This window comes from Apaloderma vittatum, unplaced genomic scaffold (genome assembly GCF_000703405.1).
Source record: "Apaloderma vittatum isolate BGI_N311 unplaced genomic scaffold, ASM70340v1 scaffold7292, whole genome shotgun sequence".
Classification (NCBI taxonomy): Eukaryota; Metazoa; Chordata; class Aves; order Trogoniformes; family Trogonidae; genus Apaloderma; species Apaloderma vittatum.
Window position 1 is genome coordinate 1 of NW_009701809.1, and position 18,385 is coordinate 18,385.

The following is an 18,385-nucleotide window of genomic DNA, read 5'->3' on the forward strand; positions in this document are numbered from 1 at the left end:
CATTGCTGGCTCATGTTCATCCTGCTGTCCAGCAGGACTCCCAGGTCCCTCTCGCCAACGCTGCTCTTTAGCAAGTCAGTCCTCAACCTGTACTGCTACATGGGGTCATTCTTTCCCAGATGCAAGACTCTACACTTGCCCTTGCTGAATTTCATAAAATTTCTCCCCACTCAAATCTCCAGCCTGTCCAGGTCTCACTGAATGGCAGCACAGCCTTCTGGTGTGTCAGCCGCTCCTCCTAGTTTTGTGTCATCAGCAAACTTGCCTGACGGTGCACTCTACTCCCTCATCCAGGTCATTGATGAATATATTGAATAGTACTGGTCTCAGTACTGACCCCTGATACAGGCCTCCAACCGGACTCTGTCCTATTGAGCACAGCTCTCTGACTTCTTTCCTTCAACCAGTCCACAATCCACCTTTACTACCCGATCATCCAGACCGCACTTTCACCCTTCATTGAGGGTGATGATCATAAGGATAGTGATGTGTAATCATCATCTATGTGGAGCAGGTGAAAGGACACAGGAGCATATCCTTATGAGGCCCACTGTCCTGATAGCAAAGGTTTGTAGGAAAAAATTTCCTTTGGAAGTGCTTTGGAAGGCATCTTTTCCGCAGAGCACTCTAATATGCAAACTATAACTTTCTATCCCTAATCTGGGGAACTCCCGAATTTATGCTTAAATCCAATGAATTTTTAGAATTTCCCAGTTCTCTAACAACAGCCTGTGGAAAGTTTCCCTTGTAGGATTTAGAGAAACACAGACATAGTGGTATCATAAAACTCTTAAGAACTGAGATAGCAGAGTGTTCTGATTTCACAAAAATGACAGGGGGCAGGAAGGCAGGGAAGAAACGAATTGTACTAGATGAAATATTGAGTTATAACCTTTTTGAAATGTCAGAATTTTTAACAGAATAAAAATGCCAATTGTCTGTCTTCAGTGTAGTTACTTGTTGATAGAAAAAGGGCACATCACTGAACTGAAAGGAAAGTCAAGAAGTTGAAGCCTGGTTTTAAAAAAGAACACATATAATACATCATACACAAAAAAAACCCCAAACCCAACAACAAAAACCAACCAAACAAAAAAAGATGTGGAATTCACCACTCCAATTATATTAGGTAAGGGGGAAAATATATTTGGAAAGAAAACTTGCTTGCTTCAAGCCATAAGATCATTACCAAACAAAGAAACTTTTGAATACATATACTTCTGATTATTTCCCTGCTTTCGAAATGCCTGCAGTTTCCCTGAAGCACCCTCTTTTGGTCAGTCTTGGAAACAGATTACTGGGATATCTGAATTGATAATCTGCCTGAGTAAATCATAGTTTATTATCCTATAGAGTTTCAGTCAGCATAGATATCCTGCATATGCAAGGACTACAAATTGCAAGCATTGCAATTTGCAGATTTTAATTAAAAGGAGTTACAGGTTATGAATTTACAGTACAAAGAGGTCACTGAAATAAGCCATGTAATGAGGAAATAATATTTTAGCCAGAGTAAAATAGTGTATATTAAAAGAATAACCCCATATATATATATAAAATCAGAAAACCTTTTCAGGACATTAGCCCTTTGCTACTATTTGTCTGGAGTTTACATGGGAATTAAGAGATTGCCTTTCTCTAGAGCAGCTCTGATGAGAGTCATACATCAAACTCTTGAGAGATGAATGATATGATCTGGCAAGCTAAAACCTATTTCTATTATGTACTCTAGTAAAATGTGGTTGCTTGTCTATTAGAGTAGAAGATCTTATGCACTGCTATTCCTTGGCTTTTAAATAACACTACTGTGCACCACCCTAGGGATTTTAAAATAATGGCTTTTAAACCAGCTTTTTCCAGCAAACCAAATGTTGGATCAGTCATGCTGGAATAAGGGAAGGAGAGTCTGCTGTGAATCCCTGAGGTGTGTCAGTTTAAAATAATGCAGTGCACTCCAGGGCAAATACAACAATAGGAAATCAGGAGAGTTCAACTGTTGTGGCTATTTATTCTACAGCAACTTCAGTTCAAGCCATGGTGATAGTTTTTCTAATGCCTTAAATCAAACAGCAAGTGTCTGTAGCCTCAAGGTAAGGAATGCTAAACATCTGCCACTTTCCAGACCTGAAGCATTGCAGTTGCCTTACCTGAAAAAAAATTTATTGTTAGTGTACCAGGAATCTAGTGCTCCTGTCATGTGACATTTTCACCAAGGAATACATGATGGTTACTTCATAAATCATCGAACAATTCTGTCTCCCACAGATCTAATTTTAAATACTTTGCAAAATATTTTGGTTATCATATTTTTCAATTCCTTATACTGACCACAAAAATAGAGCCACAAACTATTCAGTTTTAGTTCTTTAACAGCCTCAAGAGTTCTCTTGACAGCTGGCAGTGACATGAGAAGCCTTATCAGGGTCTACTTCAGCAGTCTATCCGTCCGAGCTGCACTGGCACTATTCCTGCTGACATGTGCTTTGGCCTATGAGAAAGACCTACAGATGTAAACATAACAGAATTAACTGAATAATCCCCCCAAACAAATATTTCATTTCTGAATGTTAATGGGCTGGTATTTACAAATGCAGGACTGCTCAAGGCTTCTGTCTTCCCTTTACCACCAGGTACTCCCTATGCCACATGTCCTGGTTTAAGAGCACCAGGATGAGAGTTCTCTGAGGCTCATGACACAGGTGGCAATCACAATGGGCAAAGAGGGGCAGCTGTGTCTATGGAAGGAGAGGATGGGTGAGGTGACCCAAATGGACAAATCAGGGTATTCCTTCCCATGGCGCTCAGTATATGAGGGTCCCTAAAAAAAAAAAAAAAAAGGCCTGGGACCCTTTGTGACTGTTGTACTGGAGGGTTGCTGTTGGTTCTTTGTCATCTCTTCCTATGCTGCTGATGTTCAAATCACCCTGTTTTCATGCTGCAGAGGAGAACTATTCAATAGGACAGGTCATTTTCCTATGCCACTGCGTGGGGAAGAATAGGGTTTTTTCTGGGTTTTTCTTGGACTGTCATTGGGACTCTGGGACTGGGTGCCTCTGCTGCAGAGTCTGATCTGGGACTTTTTTTTCTCTGCTTGGGACTTTTTCTCCTCTGCTCAGGACCTTGCCATCTGGAAGGTGTGGGTCCCATATTAACATCCTTTTGTATCTTTAAGTGTATTTGCATACTTGTATATATATATGTATATAGTTTGACATATTTGTTGTTATTGTTAATGCTATTCTTTTTCATTAAACTAGTTCAAGGTTTTTTCAACCTTAAACTTTCTCTCACTAGTTCTCCTGTTATCCCTCCCCTGGGAGAGTGGGGTGAGGGGTGATCACAGAGAGGATCTGTCAAAGTTTAGTGGTCAACCCAGCCTTAAATTTTGACAGATTTATTAGTGTTCAATGTGATGCGCTGAACCAATTTTGCACTGTGTAATTTCATAAACTAACAATATTTCCATATTTAATTTTTTGTTCAAAAGGTTGGTGAAAAAAACCCCAAAATCTGAACTGTTATTAATGTAGTTCTAAGTGAACTCTTACACTATGCCCTTAGAGACTTTGGATTACAGTTGATTGTCATGTTGCTCCCTAATCTGTCATGTATGTTATCATATTATCTAAGCCTCCTTAGTGTGAGTTTATGTTTTTTTGATCAGGGGTGTTGGGCAAAGGGCACTGGTTTTCTGTTACGTTTAACACCACTCATCTATACTAGAATACGTTAGATGGTGGCTTTACCTGGCTACCTCAGGAACTATTTGCTAAGACTTATTGCTGATTATATTCCAAGTTTTTCATGGGAAATTATACTACTTGTCACCAAACTAGCTCCATCAGGGTTTGGGAGTTCCAGAAATTGTTCTGAGTTTCAATTTGCTAACCTTTCTATTGATTACCACTAATATGCTGCAGGGGTGATTTATTAGTAGTACACATAGGCACAGGCATAGGTGTAGCATAACAAGCAATGCCACCACTTCTACAACACCACAGAACAAAGGTTTTGATTGACATTGGCCAACTGAAAGAGCTAGTATGAGGCATGTTTTATTTAACTTGTAACTGAACATCATGTTTCCATAATTTCTTGTTCCTCCTACAATTCTCTACTATATTTGCCCAGTTTGCAAACTTCTCTGTGAAAGTTAAAGTCCTGCTGGATTTTATGTCCTCATTCGTCTCCAAGAACGATATCAATTTGGCAGGCTGCAACGCATACTGCAATGAAAATTTTGGAAGCCTCTCTGCTTTGATCAGTCAAAATGCACTTGAATTTAAGAATACGAATAACTATGTTGTCGTCATAGAATTATCATGGGTCACAGACTATGTTGTGCTTAGTGTGTACTCCTCTACGGCAATGTAGTCTTCCAAATCTCCGCTGCAGATTCTCCTGGGGAGCAGAAAGAGTTGTGAAGACAATTTAGGCCCTTAAAGTGGAAATTCATTGATAAAGCTTCATCATGCATGAAGAGCAACAAGAATTTCAAATTTTGAAGTCGTTGCTTTTGACTAGGGGAAGCAAAACGTATTATAAAAAGCCCATAAGTGTCTTCTGTATATGTGTTCTTAAACCAAGTAAGGACTCTTGGATGCTCAAAAAATCAAAATTTATAGAAAGAAGCAGCAGGACTTCCCTTGTATTTTAAGCATATTATGTGTACTCTGAGGTGCCTCGAATATTACATGCCACAGTAGCATGTTTCTATCATTATTTTGACCTATTAAAAATATATACGTGAAAACTAAAGGTATTTAAAATTATCTAAAAGGTTTCCAGACTGGAAAGGTGTAAAGAAGGAGGTGAGGAGCGCGCCCATATCCAAAAAATAAATTCATGCGTATAGTTAAATTTAAATTTATTTACAGGATATAAGCTCCTCCTAATTTAAAGGTTCGGTATCAGTTGAGACAAAGATCAAGCTCACGCACTAGCCCTTGACAAAAGAATGATAATCCGGATTATCATACACTCACCTCAATCAAGCCGGGGGTTCCTCTTCTCTCATCTTGATTGTTTTCACTAAGGTACCATAAAAGGGGGGATTCCCATTCTCCCTTTTAACCTTGCTAGGGGGTATCTTTACCAGGTAGGCGTTCCCATGCTCACCTGGTCTACCTTGCCTAGGGATGCCCTAGACCAAGGGGGAGACTTTATGACCTCCTCAGGCCACTGCCACAAGGTAACTCCAACATGGCCACTGCAAAGCCCTGTTTTAAAAATCTAGTCAACGATGACTGTGGTCAATCATAGCCATCTCGGCTTCTCCCCGGCTTCTCATTGACTTCTGGCCAGCTTCCTGGGTGTAACTGAGTCCCGACCAGCTCAAGTTTCATAGACAAGTCTGGACTAGCCCAGGTAGGCAGATTCCAGGGAATCTGCCTAGCAACAGCTTAGCTGGGGGAAGGAAATACCTGCCACAAAAGGTTCGAGGAGACCCTTAGTCTGGGAACGCCTTTTCTCAAAAACTATTTCCCTGAGAAGAAGCTGTGGCGAGGGCTGTCCAGATCAAGAGGTAACACAAATGCCTTTTGGAAAGAGTGCAGGATGAGGAAGAAGCGGGATTACGTCATCACTGTGTTTTAAGAGACAAAAAAATAGCTATTTAGCGATTTTGAATACAGGTCGCTGTGCCTCTCCTCTGAGTTGGCCGTTAGGAAGCACTACAAGCCTGTAGCACCCTTTTCTCTTAATTTAAAGCCGCTGCAGAACACGGCTGTAGCTCTGGGGAGCTGGAATTAAGCGGACGCTGATGATCACTCCTGGGCGTTGTTCGAGCCTATTCCTGCGGCTGCACTGACCCCTAGTGACTGCAGAGCCCGTTAAATAATTTACAGACAATTATTTGCATAAGGGAGCTTTTATCAGCAAATGCCTTCATTAGGAGGGAATTGTCAAAATCCTTTTTTTAAGTAATCTCAACAATTCCTAGAGAGGTTTCGTTCAGGTTTTATTTTATGACAATAATGTTTCTTTCATTCCGGTGTTGACTCGAGATGAACTTTGCTGCCTTGATTAACAAATAGCTTATTTAAAATATCGGTGCTGCTAAAATGAGGGGAGTTAGAGGTTTTAATTTAGCCATATAATTTTGCTCAGGAATGCAAGATCTTGGGCTGGAAGCTTTATAAACTTTTAATAAAATGCAGGTGGCACCGCTGTTAGTCTGTTTACTTCCTAACATGATTCACCTGCACTAGATGTCTGATGTGCTTTCAGAAGTGCCAGCTGGAAAAACATTAGCATATTTTAACATGTATAAGGCAAAAGCAACCAATCCTTTCTTTCCGCTGGGACTTTCAACTCAGCAGCAAGTTATGTACATATATACCTAACAAGTTCCAACTCTTCTTCAGTAGCCCTCTGCTTCTGATCTTCATCTCATGATTTCAGGACTTATTTTCAGATATTACCAGTTTAAATGAATGTGAGGGATCTATGATGCAGCAAGTATGTGAAAACACAGAAATGCACTCTTTAAGGCCTCACTGCATGAAATGCTGAACAGCCTCAATTTCCTTTAACGCCTCTTTGAGGCCCTAATGACAGAGACAACCAGGCAGCAGAGGATAAAGTAATATAATAGAGGATGCATCTATGACCTGGAGAACACGCATGTATTTTTATTATTTTAGTGGATCCTAATGCCTTTTAAACTATGAAAGGGAAATCTTAAACATCGATTTGATCCCACAAAGCACTGATCACTTTCTGTTCCTCTGACTTCAGTCAAGAGCAGTTAGCACCTCACAGGAACTTTCAGTATCTCACTGAGCCACGTATTTGTTGTAAAATGATGAGGTATTTCTTAGTACTGATGGCATCCTAGGTTGAGCAAGTGATGGCTAAAAAAAAAAAAATTTGCAATTTCTCTACAGAAAGCTCCAGTGAAATGGGAAGCATTAACGTACTGAGGCTGTGGTTCCACAACAATCTGGGATCAGCCAGGTATCGCCCTCATGGCCAAGTCCTCCTCCTGTGTTTCTTTGTCTTTCCCTTGAGCTGGGCCTAACACTTAGCCTGATCTCCTCCTGGGAATATTGGCATGTTAAGATGCTATAAAAGGATTTTATTTGGGCTTTGGCTTGTTGGTCTGGGTTAAATTACACCAGCAGGTTAAATTACACCAGCAGGTGCTCTTTATGATGCCAGTTGGAAAGTGCTCAGATTCTATAAAGCATCTCTTAAGATGCTGGGTTTTTGTGATCACACTAAAAGGAAAACGAGGATAGTATAGATAATTTATGACCCTTCACATGCTAGGAACCCCAAATTGTGCGGCATTGAATGGACTTCCAACCACGGCCCAGCATAAGCAGAAACATTTTGAAAATTAAACTTTCAATATGAGATGCAAGATACAGGTTCTAATTTCTGCTTTCAAGATAACTATAAAATGTATTAACGGTCCTTAGGTTATCTTGTCAATGTTTCGTAGCCTGAGACCTTTTATAAATTTGGATTTTAAGCTATTGCAGATGCTTCAAGAGCAACCAGTAGGACAAACAGATCACACTCATAGAGTCTCTAATGTGCTTTGTCCAGTGCTACATGCCACAGCTCAGTTCTTGCAGCTCTTCACTTCAAAGGCAGGTACATATTTTGTTTTCATATGAGTAATATTGTAAAATATTAGAAATTGCAGGTTAGTTATATAGGCAGAATAACACGGCTGCAAACAAAACTATTAACTGTTCTCTCAGACTATCCAGCAGGTTTTTCTTGGAGAAGTTTTAACAGTGCTTCTGTGTTTTCTGTGTGGGGAGAGATATACCACTTTTACTAAGAAGATTAAATTGTAAAAATTTCTATCAAACACTTACCTGAATAGTTGTTCAAAACTTCGAGAACATTTTTGCTCGTGGATTTCCCTTCCTCCAAGTTGGTGCATTATAAGATCCTGAAGCATATTTGTCTAGAGAAAAAAAGACAAACAAAACAAAAACCCCACATCGTTCCTTCATTTCAGCTACAATTTCTGGAAAAAACTCTCTCAGCTTGAGATGTGAATTAAATATTACATTAGCTGAAGTATGAATAAATGCACCAAGTAAATCATAGATCATCTCTGAAATACAAGCCAGCATTAAATACAGACTTTCTCCATAGTAATTTATAGATCATTTGCAATCTTTCAGAATTTCCATGAAGCTCACAGGACCTTCCAAATCAGGTGAGTGTGACATGGACATCCTTGATCTGGACAAAGTGAATGTTGCTGTGTTGAAAATCTCCCTGAAGGCATCAGTTCTTTTTAGATTAAACTAACCCATAATCCAGTCTCCTATTTCATCCCTGCTCGCGAAATGACTAGATAGTATTATGGTTTTGCACTAGATAGTTGAATTTGCATCAAAGTAAGCTGCCTAAGGATTAACTATTTTCTGTTAAATTTCATTAAAAAATAACATTAATAATAGTTTTGTTCTCTGTTAATTCCAGATTAATTTAATTCAAATTATTAATTCCAGATTAATGCCAAATTTTTCAGTTTATATACAACATGTAAGTATTACCATAATTTTCTGTTTGGGTCCAAAGTCTTCTGTTTGTGTCAAGCTGATTTGGAGCATTTCCCACCATATGGCTCAGGTGCTGCTGAAAAGAAAAGTAGTGAAAATGACAAAAATGCTTATCCTCTTTCCTTTGAATGGCTCCGTCCTTCTTTAACCTGGAAATTTGATAAGAAGTATTCTTCATATTAAGAATGTTGTGTAATCTCTATATCAACCTGTCCACATTTAATCCAAGCAAATCTAAAAAGAAAAAAGCCACAAGCATTAGTCCCTGAGATGAAGCAATGATGTTAGGTTTTGTTTCACTTAACTTTATTCATCTTAAAGTAGCAGTTGCTCTTTCTGAAGGAGGTTCCTTTCATTGCAGATTAAGACAGGGAGGCACTTCGAGATAGAGATTCAACCCATCCCAAGAGAGATGACTGAAACTGCCAAGACGAAATCACTTTCTTAACTGAATTTCTTGATGAAGTGACAGATGAGAACACACAAATATCCAGAGAAACCATGGAAATGTAAAGTAGAAAGTCAAATAAAACCCAGATGATGTGCTAGATTTTGTGAAGTTGTATATAGAAAGTTAAAAATAAAGTGAAATATGTAAAATTATAGTTATATCTGAAACAGATTACCAAAAAGAAAGATACAAGACTCAGAATCCCACCTGTAGGCTTCTTCTCAAATCTGTGACAAAGTACATACTATTAAGAGGACAGCTAAGCATTTCAAAGATGGTAAAAATATGAAGGAAAATATCCTGCATGAATGGCAGAAAGATTTAATTCAGTCTTCTGTTCAACATAAATAATATGAACAAAATAATCTAAATAAGAAAACATTCCACTACATTTAATCACAGATGTTTGAATAAGAGCCAAGCCCTTTTTTATTCAAGACGAAATATAATCCCAAATAATGAAAATGATCAGAAATCCATCATAGTCAAATAAGAAGTTAAAGGTGGACTATTATGATATTTATTAAATATTTCAAAAGAATAAATTACATAGAAGATACTGAAAAGAGCAGGGATTGGTATATTCATGCACATCATGGCATCATCCCTCTTTGTAGGGCAGATAAAAGAATTCGTCCTTTGAAGGCAGCTAAATTATTGTTCATGAGTATTCTCTCTGACTAATTGTAAAGCTTTTTTTGTCTGTGCAGCTTATTTTTTAAAATTGTGTTAAATCAAATTTACTCTTGCCTGTATCTAGGCATAAACAGCTTCACGTTCACCTGTAGGGACAAAATCGAAAGCAGCGTGATACAGACAGGTATAACTGAGGCATTTTAAGAATCCTGTGTAAATAGGAACCCACCAGTAGATCCACTGAACTTTGATTCTTGGGTAACACTACGATAGACTACGTATGATGATCTTCTACGTTCTGCAGAACTGAAGCCAGTCTTTCTTCCAGTTTGTCTCCCACAAGGTATAAAAGAAGCAGCCTCACCATCCTTCCTTTCACACCTGTGTCGGCAACTTGGTTTTACTTTGCGGTCTGAAGTGTGAATTCCTAAAAGTGAAAAACCAAGCAAACAATAATGTTGTGCTCTTACTCAGAATTTGATGAATTGCAGGAGACTGCAGGCTGGTAGACAAGGTTAACAACATATTCTTTGTGGATAGTGCAATCCAAATACGGATTGTCCCTACTTGGCACTAAGAACAGAAATTAACTAGGTTGTGCTAAATCATCAAACAGCTTAGTAAATAAAAATGAATAAACCAACTGTTTTCTCAAAATACCTTTGTTTGTTTCTCTATTAGGTGAATTTCTTAGCTCCTCAGAAATCCATTTCTTCTTTACTTCTTCACACTGATGGTTCTTTACCAGCTTAGTGTAGTTTGTTTCTGAGGGATTAAAATAACACATATTTACTTTTTTTCAGAGCACACAAAATTTTCTTATCCAAAAATGCTATGGTCTTTTGAAAACCTGATCTCTCACTTCATACACAGATCTTTTTGGTGGAACATAGTTTTACAAGTTAATTATTCTAAAAGTATCATTTCTCAAAAGGTAAGCAAAAGTGGCTATATTTCCTCCAGCAGAGTTCATTCTTGCAAAATTTTGAAAGCAAACTCAAAAATCAACTGCAAATACAAAGACCAACACTAATTTGAACTCATGCGATTGCTTTGACCAGTGCTGTCCCAGAATTCTTCCCCTGATGAATTGGAGATACGGATTTCTTTCAGTTATGCCACTCAGTCAGGAATGAAGGAGACACATAAGGGAGGTAAACATTTACAAAATTATATTTCTTTGACCTTAATTATGTCAGGTAAGGCCAACATTCAAAACCAACTGGAACTCCTTTGTTACTATCTTTTATAAGGCACTTGAAGGGGGTAATAATTTAATCTAAATTTGGTTACAAAAAGGTTTGATGTATCGCTACATTTAGGTATCTAGACACCCAAGTCAGCCAGGAGAGAGCATGGAGCACCTCTGGGAAAGTGACACATCTCATCTTTCTTTAGTACTATCTTACGATGCAATAAATACCCCCATAAGAGTGACTGTCTCCATTTACAACGGCAAGCCTAGATAAAAACTATGTTTCTAAGCTTAGGATGGTTAAAATTAGACCCCATAAATCTTGATCATGAAGAAAAATTATATGAAAGAGCTATGTTGGGTATCTCAAGAAAGTACACACACGGTTAGTAGCCCATTTCTACCTTTTCCATGTACAATTGATGCAGGTAGTCACCACGTATGTGGCACTATAGATATATATATGGGTAAAAAAATTAATGAAGTATTTTTATGCTCTCTGGAATATACTGTCTTTCATTTCACTAAATTAAAAAAAGCAAGGAGGAGGGGCAAGCTATGTAATAGTTTCTCTCTGTAAAGTAGTAAACGTTGTCCAAAAAGATGAAATGTACTTGCCTTTCTGCAAGTCTTGCTTAGTAACTTCTGAGGGCAGTAGCTCATTTTCCTGAGTTGAAGACATAGTTTTTGTTGACTGGTCTTTGTGAGGGTACTGAATCCTATAATATTCTCCTAAACATATGCCAGGAGTGAAAAAACCACAAAGTTTACATATTTGCAGCATTGCTGTTTAGGGAAGTGTGACTAATTTCATATTTACCAGTTTTATAGCATTTTTCCTTTATTGCTCTTTCCTCTTCAGTGTCTGCAGTAGTTTTAGGCATCCAGTTAGATAAATCTGTAGGAAATATTTGTAAAGGATTACAAGATTGCTGTACAAAGATCTTCAAGAATTCTTAATAATCCAATACCATAATGAATTTCATTTTGATTCTCAAATTATTGTTGTGGGGTTTTTTCCCTGACTCCAGCCTCTGCTTCTGGACAGAAAGATATTAGGTATTTCCAAGGGCAATGCAATTGCAGTTACAACACATAACAAGAGGCTAACGTTTGTTGATTCAACATAATTAAAAAATATCTTCAGTACTCATTTTCAAAATAATCCTCCTTTTATATCCAAAAGGAAATACTCCAATGAAACACGTCACCTTGATGTACTTGTCACAAAACCTCTGCACTAAGTTACTATCCCATAAGGTCTGCTGGCAGAGCTGGCAAAGTGAAGGCTTCTTAACTGTCTCAGTTAAAGCTACTAAGATTAGCAAAACGTACTTCTATTATTTAAATTAATGTGGCTTAGTCAGACTGAAACTGAGTTAAGAAGCACTAGCAGGCAGCTGTGCCAGCCAACCTGAGGGGCAGATGGAGAATGAAAAGCAGCTTGGGGCTGCCTGAGAACTAGCACAGTTATTTGAGGAGTGCATGTGTGACACTAGGTCACAGTCGTTGTCTCACTTTCGCTCTCTCGGAATGAGCAATTTGTTATGAGTCTCTCATCTTTAAGTGAGATACAGTCAACAGTTTAACCATGTGTAAAAAAATAAAAATTAATGCATAAACAAATTAATACATATACACAAATACACATTCAGTTAAACTAGTGAAGACTTTTGTATGGATCTTCTTCACTAGATTTAAGATGAACTTCTGTAATAACATGATACTGCCTACAGAGTTTAGGAAATAGGTTGAACCAACTATTTAAGCTGAAGTCACACAACTATCTTGTGTAAACAAACCTGTGACGTCAGTGATGAGTGAGTACAGACTTTGTTCTAAAGTTTGTTTCCCAGAAAAGAAGCGTCCTCATATTTGTAATTTGGTCTCGGAATTTTGAGAAATTGTGAAGAGTAAATGACACCTATCTGAATTGTGTACCACATGATCTAAATCACATTTTAAAGTCTATTTAATGAAAAGAGTTATGTGAATTACATCACTGTTAAAATATACAGCTAGGCATTTCACAGGAGTTAGAAAATGCTGCCTCAATCAAATCTGATGGCTACCACTTCCAATATTTTGAAGATCTGCTCAAAACTATTTAAAAAACTTGTCAACAGCTTTTCTAAAAAAAGGTAATGGTTATGATAATAAACCAGTTGCCAAGTACATTGTAAGAGTTGAAAAAATCCGTTCTACTTCTTGGTAAAAGAAAGAAAACTGTTTACAATTACCTTCCTCTTCATCATCCTCCTCTTCCTCATTTTCATCCTCTTCATCATTGATGTTTATAACCAGTGGAGGGTGAATTGGCAGTAAAATATCCTCTTGGTTTCTGCGTGATGCTAAGCACAGGATTACACACTTTTAGCCTGTAGATTTTCTTTTCTGTCAACATTTTCTGAATTGCGACTCTCTTTACTAAGTAAAAAAAATGTAGATTTTTACAAGAAAAATGAGTTTCATGAAAATAATTTACACTTAAACAGAAGAAAATCAGAAAAGATATTATTTTCCTTAGAAATTTCTATCTACCCATAATGTTTGCAGAAAAAATATTTCAGTACCAGGATGGCATTTTCTGAGAGCTAGGAAGCACAACTGACTGAAAATAAAAGTGATGAAAAATGGTGAGTCTATTTCTTTTGTTCAAGCAGACCAATCTGCAACTATAGATACAATCAGGATTCTGCGCATTGTATTAAGCATGTTGAAGTTGTATATTTTTTCCAGTTTTAAGTAAAAGAGATGAAGCATGGGCACTTTCATTCTTGCCAGTTGTTGTTATTCTTGTGCATATCTTACCTGCCTATGAGCAGCATGTGTATCATATTAAAGACATTTTAATAACACTACTGCAGATCAAATTTGTATCTCATGCAAGGGAAAGTAAGATACAAGACTTCAACTTGATAAAGCCTTTTCTGCTGTCCAGAATAGGGTATTACTCACTCCTGGTAGTGTAAGCTAAATCAAATTAGTGTAACAAGATTTCTAAGTATTAAACTGAATAAATGCAGTTTTTAATGTTTGCAGTGTTACTGTGAAGCACACAGACTCTGATTTTATACAAAAGAAAAAGGGTTGGATCTGTTCTCAGGTTCTGATTTTTGGACACTGATCTTAAACAGGATATCCTTGTCCACAGTGCCTCTTGGGCATGGTCTCTGACTCCCACCACTTGCAAAAGTGTGCCTGTGAGGTGTTTACAACAGCACAAGCTGCCAGGGACCGATGCTGTGGGTGTGGGAACTGTACTAAAAGCAGTCTGGGCACTCAGTGAAGCAGCACTCAAGCTCTTGCCTTGGTCCTATGTGGTTAGTTAGGCTAAACACGCCCAGATATGACAGGCTACCTTTTCCTAGGGCAGTTTCAGGAACACAAGGTGTTTGCTTCTGACTAGAGGCCTTCCTGGACTTTCAACTCCTGTCTACAGTCCTGGAGATAAGGCCCATGAACACCAGGACTGCTCTCACTCCCACTTCTGCCTGATTTCTGACATCTGTCTTGATTGCCTGCCCTGGACTCTGACTCTGTTCCAGGTTCCAGAGGCCTACCAGGACTCTTGGTAGACAAGAGTTCCTCTTAGAAAAGACTGAGGAGAGGAAAAAAAAAAAAAAGACAACTTGCGATGGTGGTTTTTTTTCCATAAATAATCTGATTTTTGGACATCGTACTGCCTTACACACTATTACTGTACTTCAGCAGCCTTCGTCCAATGTTCAATCCTGAAAAATTTATTCAAAATGATGCACTGGAAATACACCTGCACACACAACACTGTAATCTGATGTTATCTGTACAAGAAGTGTCTCACCCGTATAAGATGTTTCGCTCTATCCACTGATATTGCTTCTAGTGGTCCTTAACCTTCTCCCTCCGCCACACACACAGTTTTCATTTCTCTTAAATGATTAACTGCCTACTGACCATTTGCACTGCTAGAGAGATTTATTCAAGTAAATGCCCAAGTAAAAGCAACATTTTTACTCCACCGATCTTAGCAACCGAAATTGCCATTTGTGACTTCATCTTTCATGCCACTGCTAGTTACGAAGGTTAGTAACGTGACGCCCAAAAAAATTCATGTGACAACCATATTCAAAATGACAGTATAATTCCTTTCTTTGCCTTCAACTTGCTGAGATACCAGATCATACCTGATTGATTGTTCTTTATGTGAGAAAGCAACTGGAATGTACTGACCTCTCCCCAGGGGACAGATGAAGAGCAAGTTGATAACTTGGGGGTAAGGACTGACAGAATAAGTCAATATAATAAGGATTACAAGAATGCCATCAGAGTATGTAGGGATGAAACAAGGAAAGACAAGGCCACTTTGGAATTAAACCTGGCAAGGGATGTCAAGGTCAACAGGATGGGTTTCTTCAAGTTCATGGGAGGCAAAAGGAAAATTAGAGAAAATGTGGGCCCACTGTTGACTGAGGCAGGACGACAGAGGATGAAGAGAAGGTGGAGTTATTGAATGCTTTCTTCATTTCAAACTTTAGAGCTCAGGTCACCCCTCAGGAGTTCCAGGCTTTGGAGGTAACAGTGAAAATCTGAAGGAAGAAAGACTTTCCTTCAGTTAAGGAAGAGCAAGTTAGAGACCCATTAAGTAAACTGGATATCCATAAGTCCATGGGTCCTGAGGGGATGCACCTGTGAGTGCTGAAGGAGCTGGCACAAGTCATCGCTGGGCCATTCTCCATCATCTTTGAGAGGTCCTGGAGGACAGGCAAGGTGCCTGAGGACTGGATGAAAACCGATGTCACTCTAGTCTTCAAAAATGGCAAGAAGGAAGACCCAGGAAACTACAGGCCAGTCAGCCTCCCCTTCTGGAAAGATGATGGAAGAGCTCATTCTGAGCATCATCTCAAAGAGTGGAGGAAAACAAGGTTATTAGAAGTAGTCAACACAGATTCAGCAAGCAGAAATCATCTCTGACTAATCTAATAGCCTTCTATGATGGCATGACTGGCTGGATGGTTGAGGTGAGGGCATGGATGTTGCCTAGCTTGACTTCAGCAAGGCCTTTGACACTGTATTCCCACAGCATCCTCACGGGCAAGCTTAGGAAGTGTGGGTTAGATGAATGGGCAGTGGAGTGGATTGAAAACTGGCTGAAAGATGGAGCTCATACCATTGTCACACAGACTAGTTGGAGGTCTGTAAGAAGTGGTATCCCCCAGGGGCTGTTCAACAGATTCATCAACGGCCTGGATGGAGGGATAGAGGGTACCCTCTCCAAGTTTACTGATGGCACAAAACTGGGACGGGTGACTGACACACCACAAGGCTGTGCTGCCAATTCGCGTGACCTGGAAAGGCTGGAGAGTTGGGGAGAGAGGAACTATGAAATTCAACAAGGGCAGGTGTAGGGTACTGCGCCTAGGGAGGAATAATCCTATGTACGAATACAGGTTATGGGCTGACCTGCTGGAAAGCAGCTCTGGGGAAAAAAATCTTGGGAGTCCTGGTGAACAATGTGATGACCGTGGGCCCGCAATTGCCCTTGTGGGCAAGAAAGCCAATTGTATCCTGGAGTATGGCAAAGAAGAATGTGGCCAGCAGGTTGAGGAAGGTCATCCTTCCCCTCTGCTCTGCCCTGGTGAGGTCGCATCTGGAGTACTGGGTCCAGTTCTGGGCTCCCCACTTCAAGAAGGACAGGGAACTGCTGGAGAGGGTACAGAAAAGGTCTATGAAGATGATTAGGGGACCAGAACATCTCTCTTACATAGAAAGGCTGAGGGACTTGGGGCTTTTTAGTCTGGAAAAGAGAAGACTGAGGGATGATCTTACAATGCTTATGAATACTTAAAAGGTGAGTGTCGGGAGGATGGGACATGTCAATTTTCAGTGGTGTCAGTGACAAGACAAGAACTAATGGACACTAACTTGAACATAGGAAGTTCCACCTAAACACAAGGGGGAACTTCTTTGCTTTGAGAGTGGCAGAGCACTGGAACAGGCTGCCCAGAGAGGTGGTAGAGTCTCCATCTGGAGACAGTCAAAACCTATCTTGATGCCATTCTGTGCAACCTGCTCTAGGTGAACCTGCTCTGGCATTCTGTGCAACCTGCTCTAGGTGAACCTGATCTGCGACCAGAGGTCCCAGAGGTTGGAAACCCTATCAATCTCTGATTCTGTGATTTGCCATGGTACATTTCTTTACATTATTATAAATTACATAAACATTAGAAGTAAGCACCGTAAGGATATCTTCATGTGTTTAGTTGCTCTAAAGAGCAAACTGTTGAGAAAATATTTTTACTCACTGTTACTAAGTGGCAAAAAAAGTCCATTTATATAACAAGGTTTGCTATGATGGAAGGTACAACGGATGTTCACACAGCCTAAGGGTTGAGTTTCCCGGAAACAGGAAATGTTGCTGTACTTTTGCTGCAGGAGAGAAAAGTTTTCAGCTATTGTAAATATAACAACAAAAATGGAGTAAACTATATTAGTACATTAATTATATGATTAATACATGATGCAATGCTGTGAACATATGCTTAAGATTTTGTGGGACCATGCCCTGATATTTTAGAACATTTAGAGTTACCTGTAAAGCTATTTTAAGCTTCAGATAGCTCTAAAGTTATCTTGAGTTGGGTCAATGGAGCTTTCATGATGTAAAACTCTTCCTAGGTAAGGATAGGAGTAAAGCAGTCTACTTACTGCACTGCAGACTTTTCATGAGATGCTGGGAAGAAAGAAAATCGATTACTTTATTTGACATGTGGCTGAGTTTCCTTTCCTGCACAATGGATCAATCTCAAATGAAATCTACTGGACAAGTGCAAGTCTTACCCTAGTATTCTCTTAATATTACAAGGATACGGGTCTATGGGAAAATGAGGACTAAGGAGAAAAAAAAACGAAAAAAAACCTCACAGAAAATTCCCAACAAAAACTGAAAAAAAACACCAAAAACTTGTAATCCCGGTACAGCCTTGTCAGACTTGGATTGCAAGGAAAAAATCTTTCATTCCAATTCCCATTGGAAACATCAACTCAGCAGAAAGTCACTTTTGTTTTCAGACTAAAATTGTGCTTGAAAGGGCTTGCTCCTTTCTACCTTTATTTCCATATCTCTAAATCTGTAAAACAGATGTGAACATCTCCCCTCTCTCCATAATACACACACGGTGTCACAGCCAAGGCGTTTTTCACAGTGACAGAATATGCACCTGGAACATTCATGAGGAAAATGCATTTGTGGGTAAGTCACACTAGCTTTCTGTACCCGCGTGGTTGCCTTAAATGTGAATTTCTTAATTTAAAACATTTTGGTTTTAAGTAATTGTCTCGGTCTAGAAGACAGGGGAAACCAAAGCCTCCCTTCAGATAGGGAATGTAATCCCTCCCCCCACCTCCGAATTGCTATACTTTTGAAATTATGGGGCTTTCAGACAAAGATATGGGGATAGGAATACCAGTTCTTTACTAAGCATATTGCAACTACAAAGGTAATGGTACAGAGAAAAGAACAACAACAAACAAACAAACAAATAATCCCAGAAACTCTGACAGAGTCAGAATACAACCTGACTTGGGAAAAAA

The 18,385-nt window shown here is 39.1% G+C and overlaps 1 protein-coding gene across 1 annotated transcript; it reads right to left on the bottom strand.

Moving 5' to 3' along the window:
• Positions 1 to 7,844: 7,844 nt before the first annotated feature.
• LOC104281334 (chromosome unknown open reading frame, human C12orf50) lies at positions 7,845 to 17,912 on the bottom strand. The gene is made up of 9 exons (XM_009879293.1): positions 17,901 to 17,912; positions 17,098 to 17,221; positions 15,963 to 16,172; positions 13,048 to 13,164; positions 11,634 to 11,711; positions 11,432 to 11,545; positions 10,279 to 10,383; positions 9,848 to 10,045; positions 7,845 to 7,924 (listed from the first exon to the last, which is right to left on the bottom strand). Exons 1-9 carry the CDS (start codon positions 17,910 to 17,912, stop codon positions 7,845 to 7,847), a joined length of 1,038 nt encoding a protein of 345 aa, XP_009877595.1.
• Between the last annotated feature and the right edge of the window lie 473 nt (positions 17,913 to 18,385).